At 36.9% G+C, this 18667-nt stretch overlaps 1 protein-coding gene across 25 annotated transcripts in view; it reads left to right on the forward strand.

The window, feature by feature from the left end:
• PPIP5K2 (diphosphoinositol pentakisphosphate kinase 2) overlaps positions 1–18667 on the forward strand; it is an 85237-nt gene that overhangs the window by 58519 nt on the left and 8051 nt on the right. For 4 of the 25 annotated variants that reach the window (XM_051853945.3, XM_089313073.1, XM_051853933.3 and 1 more), the window contains 7 exons: positions 3155–3322; positions 5652–5825; positions 7058–7130; positions 8881–9000; positions 9878–9940; positions 11708–11767; positions 13402–13542. In XM_051853945.3, the coding sequence (XP_051709905.2) occupies positions 3155–3322; positions 5652–5825; positions 7058–7130; positions 8881–9000; positions 9878–9940; positions 11708–11767; positions 13402–13542 (799 nt within the window). Of the gene's footprint in view, positions 1–3154; positions 3329–5651; positions 5826–7057; positions 7131–8880; positions 9001–9877; positions 9941–11096; positions 11240–11639; positions 11768–13401; positions 13543–18667 lie in introns of those variants that run through there. The other 21 variants (XM_070056501.2, XM_008261984.5, XM_051853944.3 and 18 more) reach the window with 13 other exon arrangements.

Raw genomic sequence — 18667 nt, forward strand, 5'->3', positions numbered from 1 at the left:
TTATATTATTGTTGTCATGTATTTTAACTGTATGTGCTAGAACTTTAAAAAGTTCATGGAAAATGTACATTATCCTTATTTATGATTTATTTATTCATTTGAAAATCAGAATTACAGAGAGACCTTCCTTCCACTGGTTCACTCCCCAAATGGCTGCAACAGCTAGGACTGGGCCAGGTTCATTCCCCAAATGGCCGCAACAGCTAGGGCTGGGCCAGGCTGAAGCTGGGAACCAGGAGCTTTCTCCAGGCTACCACCTAGCTATCAGGGACTCAGCATTAGGGCCATTTTCGGTTGCTCTCCCAGGCAAATTAGCAGAGAGCTGGACTGGAAATGGAGCATCCAGGATATGAACCGGCACGCCTAAAGGATCCCTGAGTCACAGGCAGTGGCTTAACCTGCTATGCCTCAACACCAGCCCCATGTGCATTATCTTTTAAACCCATTTGTCCCTGAATTTTTGAAGCTTGCTCATATATTTTAGAAAGTATATTTTATTTTAAGTCCTACAGATTATTATTGCTGTTTACAGTCAATATTCATTTAGACTTAGAATACTACAATGTTTAAGAATAGTAATTGTGGCCGGCGCCGCAGCTCACTAGGCTAATCCTCCGCCTAGCGGTGCCGGCACACCAGGTTCTAGTCCCAATCGGGGCGCCGGATTCTGTCCCGGTTGCCCCTCTTCCAGGCCAGCTCTGTGCTATGGCCTGGGAGTGCAGTGAGGGATGGCCCAAGTGCTTGGGCCCTGCACCCCATGGGAGACCAGGAGAAGTACCTGGCTCCTGCCGTTGGATCAGTGCGGCGCGCCGGCCGCAGCGCGCCGGCCGCGGCGGCCATTGGAGGGTGAACCAACGGCAAAAGGAAGACCTTTCTCTCTGTCTCTCTCTCTCACTGTCCACTCTGCCTGTCAAAAAAAAAAAAAGAGAGAGAGAGAGAATAGTAATTGTGCTAGAGTTGAGGCTTATTAGAACGTATAAGCATATTTTCCTAATGAGAATAATTGTTTGAAAGATCTCCAAAAGTTCATGGGAAATGTGTTATGAAAAGACTATGCATAATTCAAAAATTTTCTGTAGCAAAATTAGTTTTTAATAACTTTATGAAGAATTTCGTTGTGTTAGAACATGTATTCCAAGTCCATTTTAGATTTATCTACATACTTAACATTGCTATTTTTATTTCTTCCTGTAACCCTTCTTTCATCTGATATCATTTTCTTCCTTTATTTTTTTGATCCACTGAAATTTACTGTTTTGGAAATGGTATGTATGATGTACAGTATAGTTCTGTGTTTTTTTCTGTGTATGGATAACTAATGTCAGCACCATATACTGAGGAGTCAATCCTTTCGCTACCATCTAGTACTACTTCTGATACTGCAAATACACATTGGGTCCATATTTTGGTGATTACTTTCTGAACTCTTAGTATTACTCAATTGGTCTGTTTCTTTCTCTGTGTCCCTCTCTCTACCAATATCATTCTTAATTACTATCGCTTTATAATAAATATTGATATCTGGTACTGAGGTCCTCCAGCTTTGTTCTTCAAGATTATCTTGACTACTTTTCATATTTCTTACATTTTCATATAACTTGTATAATCATCTTGTAATATTCCAAAAAGAATTGTTTTGGGATTTATGTTGAGATTTCATTGACTCTGCAGATCAACTTTGAGAAAAAGGATTCCTTTGTGCTATTAGACCTAGTACAAGGATTTGGTGTATTTCTGAATTTAATTAGCTGTACTTTGCATTTTTTCAGAAAGTTACTTTTTTTTTTTCTTTTCTAGAGAATCAGATTCTAACTTCTTTTTTTAAAGATATATTTATTTATTTGAAAGTTACATAGAGAGGAAAAGTCAGAGACAGAGGGAAAGAGCCAGCTTCCATCCACTGGTTCACTCCCCAAATGGCTGCAATGGTTGAGGCTGGGCCATGCCGAAGCCAGGAGTCAGGAGCTTCTTTCATGTGGATGCAGATGCCCAAACACTTGGGCCATCCTCAACTGCTTTTCCAGGCACATTAACAGGGAGCGGGACCAGAAGTGGAGCAACTGGATCTCGAACCGGCACCCATATGCAATGCGGGCATCGCAGGTGACACCTTTACCTGCTATGCCACAACACTGGCCCCAAAAGTTAGATTTTAAATAAGTGTTGTTCCTTTGTCAGTTTTCTAGGTTATTTATATTTTTGATACCATTATAAATATTTACGTTTAATTCTCTGTTTCTTACTTTCATGTTGAATTTTAACTCATTTATGTATGATGTTTTCATAACTAGCAAACTTGCTATATGCTGTGTTTTTCATTCTAATAAGGTATTCATAGAGTCATTCGGATTTTTTGTGTAAGTGATTATATCATCTATGAATGATGACATATGTTCAGTAAAATGAATACAGTTACTGATAGTGGGCATTATTTCATTCAGTGTTTGGTTCAGTGTGATGATTACTTCACGTTTTAGATATTTTTCTCTTATCTGGTTAAAGATGTTCCCTTTATGTTCTCAATTGCCTTTAGTTTGATGAGGCTATTTATGTACACGACTTGGCTTGTGTTTTATTATATCCCATTTTATCCATTCTACTATAATAGATATTTGTGTATAAAATTTCTTAGCTTATTTCTCACCTATAATGTGAGATTATTGCAATGCAGAGTTGAATCTTGCTCATTTACGTCCTAGTACAGTTCCTGGCACATGATACATACTAGTAAGCATTTAGGGGGATTCCATCAAATGATTTTTATTTTTTATGCACTTTTATTGGAAATATTTGAAGTAGAATTTATGGATTCTAAAATTTATAAATTCAAATATTGTTTTAGTTCAAGTGGATGATAGTCCTATATAACAAAACTAATCTCTACTCTTTCTTTCCACCACTTATTGTTTATTTGTGAATCTGATAATTTAAACATTTTGGGTTTTTTGTTATTTTATTCTTTAATTTCTCCATAGAGTGATGTCTTTTCTTGAAGGCATAGACTGTTGTAAGATTTTAAAGAATACAAATAATTTATATAAACAGTTATCTGTATTTCAAGTGACATCAGTTACATCAGTTAGTCGTTGAATTTGTTTATCAGAAGAGTTTTTTTTAATTGGAATTTTAAGTGTATTGTGTTCTTTGCCCACAGAATGAAGGCAGGAGATCTTTTAAAGTTGATAGTGACGATGAACCACATACTTCTAAAAAGGATGAGGTTGATCGAGCTGTGATATTGTTTAAGCCAATGGTATCAGAGCCAATTCATATACACAGGAAATCTCCACTTCCAAGGTCTAGGAAGGTGGCTACAAATGAAGTAAGTGTATGTGTCAGAGCACATTTTCATAAAGTAAACTAACTGTATTTTAATAAAAGTGAAAAGAAAATACAGCTTTAATTATGGAGCTTGGGAACCTGACAGATTGTTAATTGTATCTATTTTTTAAATTAATATCAAAAAATGTAAAGACTTAGAAATTACAGAAATTAGTTTGGAAATGAATTTCTAACTTTACATACAGTTTTCATAATAAAATTGAAGACATGAAAATAGGGCCTTTCTAAGAAGTTAATAAACTGATACCCATCTGTCCCCCCTTTTTTTGGCTTGTTACATGTTAATTTTCAATAAACAATTTTTTAAAGCTGATTTCAATTCATCACTAATAATTGTTGGTTTAAACTGGGCAAGAATTGCTAGAGATGCTTCAGCAGTAACTGATTCCAGTGACACTAAGGCTGACATGAGAAACTCCAAATCACTAGTCTGATTACAGAAATCTACAAGAATTTCAAAGTTTGATGATGCAGTTATGTAATTAGAAATCTTACTTTTCTACTAAGATCTATAATTTAGTAGATTAGACCTATACTATTGATAGAATAATATTTAACTATTAAAATAACATTTAAAAGGAAAGTTGAGCATTGTAATGGAGTTTTTAAAGTAAATTTTTAACAGCTGTATATGTTTTGTGCCTTCAATAAGCTTATTTCGGGTTATCTGTTCTCTGTAGGATGATACTCCCAGCACTGATTGAGACTCAATTCTAATAAATGTTTTCTAAGTACCCTAATGAAAGCAATAAAGTAAGAAGTTGACTTTACAATAGGAAGAACCACCAAGTTTTAAGTTGGAAACATTTTTTGGTTAAAATTATGCCACATTAGGATAATGTTATCTAGCCAGTTGATTAATAGGAATATAAACACCACCACCAAAAACTGCTCATTTCTACAGTCCTGAATTATACAAACAAGAGTTTTATGATTCTCAAATAGCAAATATATATGTGCTCTAATTTTTATATATAGGAAAATATATATAGAAAAAGCCTATAATAAAACAGATTATTGCCACTTTATTTTGGAAACCATATATTAAAATTCCAATGAATATGGTATTTTAAATTAATTATAAAAGAGGGTGATTAATAATTCTAGAATTTGGGATTATTTGTTTTATTACAGCTAATTGAAAAATGAAAATTTGGGGATTATGCTTGGGTATCCTTAATTTCAGAAAATAGGAAAATCAATTTATATTAATATAACCTAAACTACCACTTGTATGAGGGCAGTGATTTTGATGTGTTATTGAACAGGCAATCTGTAGTTAATCAGATTACTCATTGAAATTCCCCCCACCTACTCTGTCCTCTAGAAAGCCCTTATACCATCAGTACAGCAGAATCAACCATGACTCTTCATTCTGTATCTCATCTGTATTTGTAAGCCTTCAGCAAAATCACTGCCCTTGTTAATTTTTAAAACACAAAGCACATTTGTAAATCTTTTTCTTATGAATAAATAGTTGCTTTCAAGAAATCATTTCTATGCCATGCTAAACTTTTACTTCCATAAGGTAAATTATTCAAGTAAAACCTTGAAGACTTTTTCCAGCGTCCACCATCTCCATGGATATCCGAAGTTTGCAATTCCAAAAGACACACAGAGAAAAAGACAATTCTCTTCATTTTGTGCAAGTAGATCTTACTGTGTCCTCACTGTCTGAAACCTGAACATGCAAACATGGAAAATGAGAATGTTTGCTGCATGGTTTGCCTACTTGAACTCTATAATCTTTGGAGGGGGTCACGAATAGATAGCAGTTTAAATAGAAGACTCAATAAGGGCAATTTGAATCCATTTTATGATGTCTGGATTTTTTTAATGCTCAGCAGACAGATTTTCATGACATTGTATACATTGAAATCTCTGATACTTGCCACAATTCTTTAGTTCTTTGGGTTAAAAAGTTCACCAAAAAAGGTACTAAATCTTTTTAATATCTAAAATTAAAATGAGTACTTTTATATTTAAAAAGTTGCTAAAAAAGAAACAAATCTTTTCCAGTTCTGAGAGGGAAGAGACAACTATTAAGCAGTATAATGATTTTATGTGTTTTAAGGTAATATTTCTATTAATGTTATCACATACAATTAAATTTGTTATTATTATCAAATCTCAAATAGTGAAATATTTGGCTCCCAAATTACTGTTTAATAGTTTTTAAAATAATTGATGATGCAAACAAACTGTATTTTTTTTTCTTTCTGATCATTTGGCTCTGTTGTATCTAACTCTGCATGCTCTGCTTTTGTTTTTGTTTTTGTTTTTGTTTTTGCCCCCTTTCTCACTTCCAGGAAGAGAGCCCCCTGAGTGTGTCTAGCCCAGAGGGTACTGGTACCTGGCTGCATTATACCAGCGGTGTGGGTACTGGGCGTCGAAGACGCAGATCAGGGGAACAAATCACTTCTTCCCCTGTCTCCCCCAAATCATTGGCTTTCACATCCAGTATTTTTGGCTCATGGCAACAGGTTTTTAAACTTTACTTCATTAAACATTTTTCCTCCCCATATTCAGAGCAACAAACAGCTGTCTTTGAGGACATCTAATCCCTTGTATTTTGCATCAGAGTAAATCCTTCTGTTTTTTTAGTTTTGAATTCATTAAAAAAAAACTTATGATATAAGATTATATTTGAGGGAAGGATACCATTTACATTGCATGTGTTCAGTATTTTTACTAGGAAGGTTTTAAAGATCCAGGATTGATAGATTGTATTCTCCTGGAACTTTGGCTTGCTAGTAAAATTAATTAAAAAGAAAAGAAATCTTTTTTTGGGCTTAGCTGTCCTTTAAAACCTTCAGAAACAAAATTCTATAATTTGGTAAGAAAATTTTATAGCTTCCCCCCAATAACTGAAAAATTAGATTTCAGTTGGAATTTTCTGAGAATGCAAGCATTTTTTAAAATATCAAAATTTGTATGGCCCAGTATTCATTAGTAAGATGTCTATTACTGACCATTCACACTATTCCATTATCTGGAAGTGTATAATTTAAGTGATATATGCAGTATGTTTCCTTTGAGCTGTATAATATTTGAACAAGGGGCAAATGTGTGTGTGCCCATCAATAATGAGTCAAAATAACTTCAGAAGGACTTTCTGTGATGATGTTTGGATACTGAAAATACTATGGTTTGTGTTACAATGGAAGGTCTGCTGTTACATATGACTTTTCTGATAATTTCAGCAATTTCCTTTTGGAAATACAATGCATTTGATTATAGGAAAAGGGATTATGGTATCCATTAAGGCTGTGAATATTGAAAGGTTACTCTGATAAAGCCCGTGCATGGATCAGTAATTGTATGGTGATCTCAACAGTCTGTCTGTCTGTTCTTTTGTTTGTGGTTGTTTTTTCCCCCTTGAAATACAGGAGCTGTTTAAGAGTGGGCATTTGGCTTCCTTTAAGAGTGAAATTATATCAGTCTCTTAATTGTTTTCTTTTCATCTGTCTTGTCTCATACATACGTGTTTCATTCTGAATGCCTGCTTCCTACCACTTCATTGCAACGACCTCATATGAAATGAACTCCCTTCAGAAGGGGATCTTGCATGATCTTTCATGTTCTATATATATTTCTACTAATATTTATCATACAGCTTATTAACCTTTGTCTGTCTGGAACAGGCTGCATATGAAGTATGGACTTTTGAATTTGTTTTACCTTTTATTTCACTTATTTTGCTTTCCTTACACAGGTCGTATCTGAAAATGCGAGCTACCTTCGAACACCAAGAACTCTTGTGGAACAGAAGCAGAATCCTACTGTAGGTATGTGGTGTAAAGGAAGTTGTGTTCCATGCCCTTCTTAAACTCACTGTTGTGCACAGCGTGAAGCTCCTCGGTGGTGAAAGCATGACCAAATGCTATGCTTTACTGTTTAACGTTTACTCGTGCAGGACTGTTGAGCTGTACAGCTCAAAATACACAATAAAGTTCCAATAAGATAAGTAGCATTTAATTCTTTTTTGTTTAACCCTTTTGAATGCTCACTACAGTAGCCATTTAGTTTACCTGGAAATGCTAGTTTTTAACTTTATACTCCATGACTTAATTGATGAAGGAAACTTCATTTTCCCAGTTTGATAAAGACAGGATTCTATCACATACAATAAAGAACCTTCTGTTTGCCCATTAGAAAGCTTTTTTAAGAGGGGAGTGTTTCAGACCCTAATTGGTGTGTTGATTTTCCTTTCGAGTAGCTCTTAAGGCATGGCTGGGGAACCCGTTTTTCTGCCAAGGGCCGTTTGTCTATTAATAACATCATTCATAGGCCATACACAATTATCATTTAAAAATTAGCCTGCTGTAGATTTATTGAATTTTGAGTCCCACCTGTGATTGCCTTGGCAGGGCTGAAGCCCTTGGGCTGGACATTCCACACCCCAGCCTTAAGGAAAACCAAAGCAAAACTAATGTACAGTGGTCTTATTCTTTATTGAACTACAGAACATGATTGGCTCTTTGCTGGAACTCAGAGCATCATTGGGAAAGGCCTTTCCAGACTTTAATGGGTTTTAAGCTCATGATTGATAAACTATGAGCTAATGTCTTACTGCTTTCTGTGAATAGTTGTCTAAGTAAGTTTAATACAAACATCAATATCTTTCACTGTAAGTGTTCGCTATGCACTATGATCTCAGCCATAAGTATATGGACTGTGTTGATGCCTACGTACTTGAGGATCTGTCCTTAGTTAATTACATATTGCTGGTGTTTATGGCTTTTAATATTTCCACAGTACCTATAGAAACAATATTACCACTTCTTATTGATGTATCATAGTATATTTGATAGCAGTTGGTGAAAGTTTTGCTTGGGTGTAAAGACTTTTGCCACAGATTAAACATCAGTTAATACTGACTGGGTTTAATTTGCTTTAATGTTTCTTTTAGTGAGGACTCGGAGGGCCTTATTAATTAAGGTCTTTAGCCATTTGTTAAGTATTAGAAATTTAAAGGGACCTGAGCCTGAGTGACCAAAAAGGAGTTATTTTACTTTTTTTTTTTTCACAAATAAGTAACTTTTGTTATATTTTGCCTGTCTTTTTTTTCTAAGACAATTCTTAATTTAGGTTACATCAGAAAAGATTCCTCGTTTACATTCAAACTATTGATGCACTGTAACTTAATTTGTTCTCAGAGAGGTGCTTTAGCCTGCTGTTATAAATTGATTAACAGCAGCCTCTTGTCCTAAATAAATGTTTATGGTAGTGTTTTTAATACTTTTAGGATGTATATGTGTATTTATTGTGTGGGCAAATTATTTTTTCTGAAGGATTACATTTTATCCAGTGTTAAATTACACTATTTGTGCATATAATAAATTGTGGTGATGATTAGAAGCATTGTATTAAAATTGGTATCACTAGGACATTACAAGCATATTGTGAGCCTGCCCAAGGCACTGCCAAAGGCTACCTTATGTGTGGTAAGAGCCATGTTAATTGCATGCTGCATGAATTCCCAATGTGAACGGAAGAACACCCGTTGTTGTATGTATTTTCTCTAACTCCCATCAGGGTCTCACTGTGCGGGCCTGTTTAGCACCACGGTGCTCGGGGGTTCTTCAAGCGCACCTAACCTACAGGATTATGCTCGTACTCATCGTAAAAAGCTGACCTCTGCTGGCTGCATAGATGGTATGTGCACACATGCACACACAGATGCATATCTCTACCCCTGCGCACACCCATGAGCAGTGTTTCTCAAAGGCAAGTCTAAGGCCAGTGACTGATTCAAGTGGAATCCTAATACTCTTTGCCTAAATGACCATAAGTGCTGTTTGTTATCCACAGCTTGGATCCATGTTTCATCCCACATTGCAGTTAGACTTAAAATACCTGTACAATCAGTAGCTTGTCAAAATGGAAAGTTTAGAACTGTCTTGTGTATAGTCTTTTAGGTAGTTGACAATATATACTCTAAAGAATAAATTTTATTTGATCTTTTTTCTTCATTTTTAACCCTTATTTTTACTCACTGATGTTGAGCTAATTAAAGTGAATAGAATGCTTATAAGTAGAGGAAAATATCACATTGGCAGTAGTTTTATAAAAATAAATGTAGGATGAGAATATTTTAGGATCCCTTGCTGGGAGAGATCCTCTCAATATTGTTAGTTTTGATATTCCTAGTTTTGAAATTCAAAATCTTTTTTGAGTTAAGGCTTATGGAATCTTGTCCTTTAGTTGAGAAGAGTGTTGATAGTTCTTTCAGAGCAGCATTATTTAAAAACCGTTGCTGATATTCACAAATTTGCCATCATTAGTAACACATGGATTGACCAGAATTGCCAGCTCATCCTGCTTTTCTTTTCTTTCATGAAACATTGAGCCTCTCTCATCAAGCCGATTCCCCTCTCTTAACCAGGATTTGGCTTATTACCTTCTCTCATTGTTCCTTCTGCATGTCACCTGATTCTAACCTCGTCATATATTTGTTCTTCCCCTCTTTTTTTAAGTGTTCTTCTTTTGGTAGCTGTTACGAATTTCAGGTACCTGTTTTTCTCTTTCTCAGACGCCACACGCGGTTCTGCTGTTAAAAGGTTTTCTATCTCATTTGCTCGACACCCAACCAATGGTACGTTTTGCTTTTATTTTAAAAGATACTCCCCTGCTTCTTCCCTTATTTTTCTTTTATTTCAAAATGTGGGGTGTTCAAAATCATTCATTTCTTTGCCCTTAATTTCAATTGGCATATAATTACAATTTGTTGTTCACCCAAATAACTGATACTGTCTGGCTACTTTTTTCAACTGCAGTATACACAATAATTTAGTATACTCGTCAAATATTTCAATGACCACAGTGATGATGAGTTTGTAATCCTAACTTAACAACTGAAAATTCTGATTGCTCTAGTGATCAGTCCATACAAATTTTTAAAATACTATAATTAGTATTCTTTAACTTGCTCTTAATTCTTAATAATTGTAATGCTTTTTTTTTTTTTCTTCCAAATTCCTTTTCTGAACACATGGTTGTTGAGATCTTTAACAGAAATACAAAGTAACTCATCCAATAGCCAAAGGAGATGTGTCTTTGGAATGTTCTGGGGATCCAGATGATGGAGGATTTGACTGTGCAATGTCATTTATCCCTGTCTCTTTGTCTAACGCAAAACCCAGCTTGATCTGGAGCACTCTGAAAGCTCTGTCCAGCAGTCACTTTGTCCTCGTGTGGCAGCATGGTTTGCCGTTATCAAGTGGCCAATTCCTTTTGCGACCACTGACTTTTCTTAAAATTTGGAGAACACCTAACAAAAGAAAGACTAAGTTAAAATCTAGAACCCAATTCAGTTAAATTCAATTTTTGAGGATAAATGGGAGAGTATTTCCCATTACTTATAAATTGCATTGTTGCAATATTACAACTTCTTATGTAACTCTTGATTTTATGGGGCTAGGTGGAACATTTACCAACCTTTTAAAATAATTTAGGATCAAATAATTTATAAGAAAATGTATAGGTTTTTACTTTTATTTGGAATGAAGATACTTTTATTCCTGAAACTTTTTTTCATTTTCTTTTTACTTGCAAATAAGTCTTTCACAAATGCAAACTTTCATGAAGCTAAAGGATTTATCACAAGTTTATGGTCCTTCTTCCCCTTGCGGATCCTTTAACAACACATCTAGGCAAGAGTGCACTCATACTTCTTGAAGGTGGAGTGAGTTCTCATCCTCAACAAGTGAAAATTTAGCATTAAAGCTTAATGTGCTTTCCCTCCATTGTAGCTGGTTAAATGCTACTTTTTGAAGACACAGATCTTATTTAATACAGCTGCAGCTTCTAAAGAAACATCATGCGCAGGAACATCTTAGAAGAAAAACAGAAGTCACAAGAAACACAGAAGTGACAAAATTCTGAGAAGAGACACTGCAGGTTTAAAACTATAGTTTTTATACCAAATGCTTGTGTGTTTGAAGCTAACATTAAAGGTTTCTAATCTAGGAGAACTCTGAGATTAATATTTAAAGAAAATCCTTTTGTCAGATTTAAAGAAAATAGAATATTTTTATCTTCCTTCGGTTTAGGCTTTTTAAAAAAATGTATAGATTTCTCACACATTTTGCAACCTAATGCATTTAAAATGCATTCCTTTCAATTCTATAAATGTTTCTTTTGGGTTCTCAAGGTCCCTTCTTTTTTTAATGCTGTTGTCTTATCTGTCCTATGAATTGTCATTTGACCCTTCCTTTCACTTTTATTTCCCCTAACTTCCATGTTATTTCCATCTTTAACCCACATCCTGGACTTACCCCACCCTTCATCTTTAGTTGGAGGAACATGGTGAGACAAGTACCTTCTGACAGTGCTTTACCTTGTTTTCTGGGCCTCTGTGCAGAACACCTACACCTCTATAGGTGCTGGTCCGTTTCCTCTGTGGAATTTCTAGGCTCCAGTGGTATGTTTTTATAGCTTCTAAACCCGTCAGCAGGGTGGCTTTTTAAATGGCTGCGCTAACCCTTTCATTGTGCATTAAAGGAAAAGCTCACTGAAGATAGGTGGAAAACAGGAGAGTCTGGAGGAACTTGGTTATATTATCATTTGCCTGTTACAGGGTGTAGCAGGCAAATGGAAGAAAATAATTGCTACCAAAATAGGTAGACTTCCTAAGGAAAGGAGAAAAGAACAAAACATTGTTTAGTGTAATGCAAAGAAAGGGTTTGCGCTCATTTGCATGAATCGTGTACTTTTAAAAAAAATGTTAACAGTTGTCCAAGCCTAATTTCTTTAGTGCTTAATTTAGGTGCTTTATCTGCTGTTATGGTACTATCAGATTTCTGTTTTGTTTTTTATAAAGTATGTGTAACGTTCTGTCATGCTTTGTTTTGCACTTGAAGATCAATAATGTGTAAGTTTTGTAAATCCTGTGATTTTTCTTCCATAGGAAGATTAGATTCCCTTTTATCTGGACATTTTCCTATTCTGACTGAGAATTCCAGCAGGTCAATATTCTCTTCCCAGATTTCAGCAAATCAAATATCACTTAATTTAAAAATGAGCACATGCCTATTGAAGCAAAAAGTTTTACAATCTAACTTATTTTAATTAATGACATGGGACTTTTTATTTAATTTAAAGAATTAATTATGGAAAGTATTTTCTTAGAGGAGAGTTACTTTGAATTTTCAGAAGTGTAGATATAGAAAGGTTTGTTATTTTTAGCAATATATGAAAGCAATTTTAAAAGCCATTCATTTGAAGTTTAAGAAAACAAGCAATTTTCTTGTTAAAAGAGTGAATAATCTGTATCCTATGTAGTTAATACGTGAACTGGTATTGATGAGCTTTGGTTTCACTGATGGTATTAATGTATATCTGCATGATTGTTTCATAAGATTTTTGTATTTCTGTGCCATTGTTAAATATGAATGTTTTGTATTTTGTATTGCATTTTACTTGGCCTCACTTAACTCAGTCAGTGATTTCCAATTATAGAATTATTCTGTTAATTCCATAAAGGTAGGTGAAATTTGCTTTAGAATTTTAATTCCAGCATAAGTGAATGAATGTTGTTTGAGGATCACGCTAGAGAATATTGTTGGCCTTGGCATGTCTAGAAAGGCATTTAAAATTACTCTTCACAACATCTATTTACTTGTTTTTGTTTTTTGACAAGAAGTTTACTTTAGTATCCTGGTATCAGGAGCAAATCAGAGCATCTGCTCATTCAGTTGTTGAATTCTCTTGACTTTTAGAAACAAAAAATTGAAACATTGCAAATTTTTTGGTCCCCCATCCCCACAGGTTTTCTTGTTTAAGTGTTATTAGATTTTTTTCAATACAGAATAAAATTGTGTGCATGCTCTATGGTATGGTTACATTTAAATGAAGCCTTTGTTCCATCTTGTCTCCACTCCATGTTGCATAGCATCTGGTGTCATGACTTCAGAGATCTTGTGTGTTTGCATGTGAGAGAGAGTGATGCAAAGATCTAAACTTTCCACATCTAAGCAATGGTCTTCTTCTCTTCTTAATTGTTGACCCTTTAAATATCCAACATTTCTTTTTCATTTTTGTTTTCTTCTCTTCCAGGCTTTGAATTGTATTCCATGGTGCCATCTATTTGTCCTCTAGAAACTCTTCACAATGCCCTGTCTTTAAAGCAAGTGGATGAATTTCTTGCTTCCATTGCTTCTCCATCAAGTGATGTTCCACGGAAGATGCCTGAAATTTGTAGGAAATTTTACCTTCATTATTATATAACTATTCTGTAATAGATATTACCTGAGTATAGCAAGAATTATAAAAATATAAACTGAAGCAGTGGTAGTAAATAGAATTTTAGCAGAGAACCTGGTGTAGAAAGATATTATTAAGCACTGTGTGGTGTAATGGGTGATGTGTCACTTTTCTTAACTCCCACTCCAATACCTTTTTTCTTATAAAAAAGGGAAAAAAATCTTAAGACCCAGCCATAGAAGCCAACAGCATACATGGATTCATGGTCAATTTTAAAACCATATTTGCAACAAGCTTTTTAAAAAGAAAAGATTTTTTTAAAAAAAGATTTATTTACTTATTTGAAAGTCAGAGAGAGAAGGAGAGGCAGAGAGAGAGAGAGAGAGAGGTCTTCCATCCTCTGGTTCATTCCCTAATTGGTCACAATGGCTGGAGCTGGGCTGATCCAGAGCTAGGAGCTTCCTCGGGGTCTCCCACATTGGTGCAGGGTCCCTAGCACTTGGGCCATCTTCTACTGCTTTCCCAGGCCATAGCAGAGAACTGGATCAGAAGTAAAGCAGCCGAGACTCGAACTGGTGCCCATATGGGATGCCAACATGGCAAGCGGCAGCTTTACCTGCTATGCCACAGCGCCAGCCCCCAAAAAAGATTTTTAATGTATATATTGGAAAGGAAAAATTAGAGTGAGAGGAGGGAGAGATCACTTGATCAGCGTTCTATCTGCTGGTTCACTCCTAGGTGACCACAACAGCCAGGGCTGGGCCAGGCTGAAGCCAGGAACCTAGACCTCCATTCAGATCTCCCACATGAGTGACATGGGTCCAAGCACTTTCCCAGGTTCACTAACAGGGAACTCAGTCAGAAGTGGAGCAGCCAAGACTCAAACTGAAGTTTGTATGGGATTACTAGCATTACAGGTGGTGACTTAACCACTGTGCCACATGCCAGCCCCTTATAACAATTTTTTATTTATTTATTTGAAAGTCAGGGAGAGCTCTTGCATCTGCTGGTTCACTGCCCAGATGGCCACAACAGCCAGGTCTGGGCCAGACCAAAGCCAAGAGCCAGGGGCTTCTTTAGCAGGGATCTGGATTGGAAGTGGAACAGCTGGGACATGAACTAACACCCATATGGGATACCCGTGTCACAGGCAGTAGTGTTACCCACTGCAGCACAATGCCAGACCCTGTAACAAACTTTTAAAAATTACAAAATATCAATCCACATTAATCCACACATCCACCCATGTCTGTCCTGTCACCCCATTGGGGTACTTGTCGTAAACTTTCCTTTACTGAAGAGAGCACATTAGGACAGCAGTATTTCAAATGTATACCTTAGAGTGTACTCTGAAGAGGTTAATTTGTATGTGAAGGAGTATATGGCTAAGTTTTGAAAGCTGTTTATTATATCCCATCTCTGTTTGGAGTGGTATTATATTATATTAATATATAGAAGGCTATAGTTCCTTTGTAAACATAGGTATGTAACCCAGATTTTCCAATACACTCTCTATCAAAAAACACTTTCTTGGTGACACATTAAAACATCATGTGACACCACTCTGAGGGATGTCAGTTTTTTAAGGTGTGAGAACTTGGCTGGCAGCTGTCATTTTCAGCTCTGTGTGATCCCTCAGCATGCTAGAATTTCCAGTTTGGAAAGTTTTAGTTTTGGGAGTGAATGCTGTGAATCTAAGCTAAGAATCTAGCTATTCTAGTCATACCTTAGAAAAGGGACAAATTTTCTTGGCATACCTTTCATCAGAAATAAAATGTGAGGGGCATGTGTTTCTCATAAATGTTAAGACTCCACTACAAGTGCCTGTATCCCATTCAGAATCCCTGTGTTCAAGTCGCAGCTCCACTCCGCATTTCAGTTTCCTGTTATATGCACCCTGGGAGGCAGCAGGTGCTGGCTCAAGTAGCTGGGCCCTGCCATCCAGGTGGGAGCTCTGGAGTTCCCAGCTCCTGGCTTTGGCCTTGTCTGGCTTAAGATATTGTAAAGGCATTTAGGAAATGACCCAGCAGGTGGGAGACCTCTCACTGTGTCTTTCTGTCTCTCTGCCTTTCAAATAAATAAATACAAATTAATAAATAATAAAATAAAATGAGATACCGTGGTTTTCAGGAGTGAATGCCTCTCTTACATCTTGCTATTATTCTGTTTCCTTTCTTGGGCTACTACCGTGTATAATTCTAAAGAGCACTAGTCACATTGTATTCTGTCCACCTGGTGTCCCCTGCGTTTCTGCAGTGTAGTGACCTTGCCCTTTTCTTTGATTTCTGATAATAGAGGTCAGTTTTCAATCATTAATGGGGGTGGGAGAGAGGTATCTTGATGCACGTTCTCAAGTATTTCACTTTAGGGATGGCTTTGGGAAGTGGGTTTTAATTCTACAGTTTACATATGGATGTGTCTGATTCTGCAAATTGATAATAATACTCCAAATGAAATAACTGTGCAAGCTCCTGACTTTCTCGAAGTCAGGAAAATGCAAGAGGTTTGTCTCCTTTTATGTTTTCTGTAACATAAGAAGATGGACAGTACAGAATCTGAGGAAATGCTAGTTCACCCCTTTTCTCTTTTTTTACTTTCTTGGTTTTTTTTTTAAAAAGCATCTATTTTATTTATTTGAAAGGCAGAGTTACAGAGACAGAGAGAGAGAGAACGGGGTCTTTCATCTGCTGGTTCACTCCCCAATTGGCCGCAACAGCCAGAGCTGCACCAATCCAAAGCCAGGAGCCAGGAGCTTCTTCTGGGTCTCCAACACAGGGGGTAGGGGCCCACGGACTTGGGCCATCTTCTACTGCTTTCCCAGGCTGTAGCAAAGAGCTGGATAGGAAGTGGAGCAGCCGGGACTTGAACCGGTGCCCTATGGGATGCCGGCATTGCTGGCTGTAGCTTTACCTGCTACGCCACAGCACCAGCCCCACCCGTTTTCTCTTATACTTGATGTTTCATTGCTTCTCTGAGGTAGCATTTGAAATACTAAAATAGAGATTAAAGAAAGATTCCAATTAGTAAATAAGGATTTAGGGCGAATATCAGTACTACTTAGGAAGATTCACAATGAAATCTGAAAGCAGTAACAGCAGCAATGACATCTGTTTGTTTGAAAAGAGTATTAGAGAGGAATATTGACAAAAAGATAATATTTTACTTTATGACACCATCATTCTTATAGATATTCCATCTACAAGAGTGCATTTTTGAAGTTTATTAGTATATTAATGAAGCAAAGGATGTTAGATTCCTTTTCCAGGTGTTCTAATTAGCTCTTTTCTATGCTGTGGATACAAACAGGACTCCAGTTCCTCTTGTTCCCTTCAGATTTCATGCCATTAGTTTATTAACAGAATTATTTGATAAAGTAAGTGTACTTAATGTAGTTCATAGAAATGGATAAACCTGGGGTCGGCACTGTGACACAGCAGATTAATGCCCTGGCCTGAAGCGCTGACATCCCATATGGGCGCTGGTTCTAGTCCCGGCTGCTGCACTTCCTATCCAGCTCTCTGCTACAGCCTGGGAAAGCAGTAGAAGATAGCTCAAGTCCTTGGGCTCCTGCACCCGCGTGGGAGACCTGGAAGAAGCTCCTGGCTCCTGACTTCAAATCGGCCATTATGGCCATCTGGAGAGTGAACCATTGGATGGAAGACTCTCTCTCTCTGCCTCTCCTCTCTCTGTAATCTGACTCTCAAATGAAAAATAAATAAATTTTAAAAAAATGGATAAACCTAAAACATAATCTAGTCTTCAAACTGGATTCCCAAGAGTCTTGAAAATTGTATTGAGTAATATAAGGATTCTGAATAGTTAGGGCTTATGTCCTTCATGGGTGCTTCACCTAGAGTTTGATCCATTTTATGTAAGACTTTGAAAGAAGTTTTCTGCTCAAAATAAAAAAGCTAGGACCAGCACTGTGGTACAGCAAGTTAAGCCTTGGCCTGCAGCACCAGCATTCCAAATGGGCAGCAGTTTGAGTCCTTGCTGCTCCACTTCTGATCCAGCTCCCTGCTAATGCACCTGGGAAAGCAGCAGAGGATGGCCCAAGTGCTTGGGCCCCTGCACCCACATGGGAGATCCAGAAGAAGCTCCTAGCTGGCCCAGCCCTGGCCTGCAGTGCCGGCATCCCATTTGGGCGCCAGTTCTATTCCCGGCTGCTCCTCTTCGGATCCAGCTCTCTGCTATGGCCTGGGAAAGCAGTAGAAGATGGCCCAGGTCCTTGGGCCCCTGCACCCACGTGGGAGACCCAGAAGAAGCTCCTGGCTCCTGGCTTTGGATTGGTGCTGCTCCGGCCCTTGCAGCCATTCAGGGAGTAAACCAGCAGATGGAAGACTTCTCTGTCTCTACCTCTCTCTGTAACTCTTCTTTCAAATAAAATCTTTCAAAAAAAAAAATGGATTTCAAAATTTACTGTATCAAAATTTTCAACTCTATTTTCCATTAACTTTTTCTGCATTCTTTAAAGATGTTTCAAGGACTTTTCCATCATTTATTTTATTTCACTAGTGTCTGCCTGTCACTTACTGGTGATATTTATAGTCGTTCATTGCAGGTAACAACCACTGAACAACCACATCTGTCGTTACAGGCTGCTACCTTGATTTTTCAAAAGCATACTGATATTGCTGTCCCATTCTCTCCCCAAATTGCAAATCTGAATTTTGTGGTCTTCCCTTCTCCCTTTATTTAGGAATTCAGAAGCTAATCCCACTGGCCCTCCACTCTCTGCCCTGATTTTGGCGTGTCCTTCTCCAGAGTACTCCATCCTTAAGCATTCTCCCCCTTTTCCCTTTTCATACTCAGACTGTCCACCTGGATTAGAAAGCAGGAATGGAGAGCAACGTCTTTTAAATTTCCTCCTTTGTGGGATGAGAAATCTCAGATGGATAATATAGGAAGATGATCTGACTTATTTAATTACTTGAAGTCTAGTTGATATTTAAATATGATCATTTAGTAGACCGTTGTATTTGTAGATGAGCCATCCCTGAATCTCCATTTGTTATTTTTGAGAGAAAAACAATTTGAGACTCTTTGACATGAAGATTACTGGCTGTTACCAGGCATTCAAAAACTGGTATCAACTTTATGTCACACCCTCAATACCTCA

The sequence above is a fragment of the Oryctolagus cuniculus genome, chromosome 14 (genome assembly GCF_051225735.1).
Source record: "Oryctolagus cuniculus isolate XC-2025 breed Fujian yellow rabbit chromosome 14, ASM5122573v1, whole genome shotgun sequence".
Classification (NCBI taxonomy): Eukaryota; Metazoa; Chordata; class Mammalia; order Lagomorpha; family Leporidae; genus Oryctolagus; species Oryctolagus cuniculus.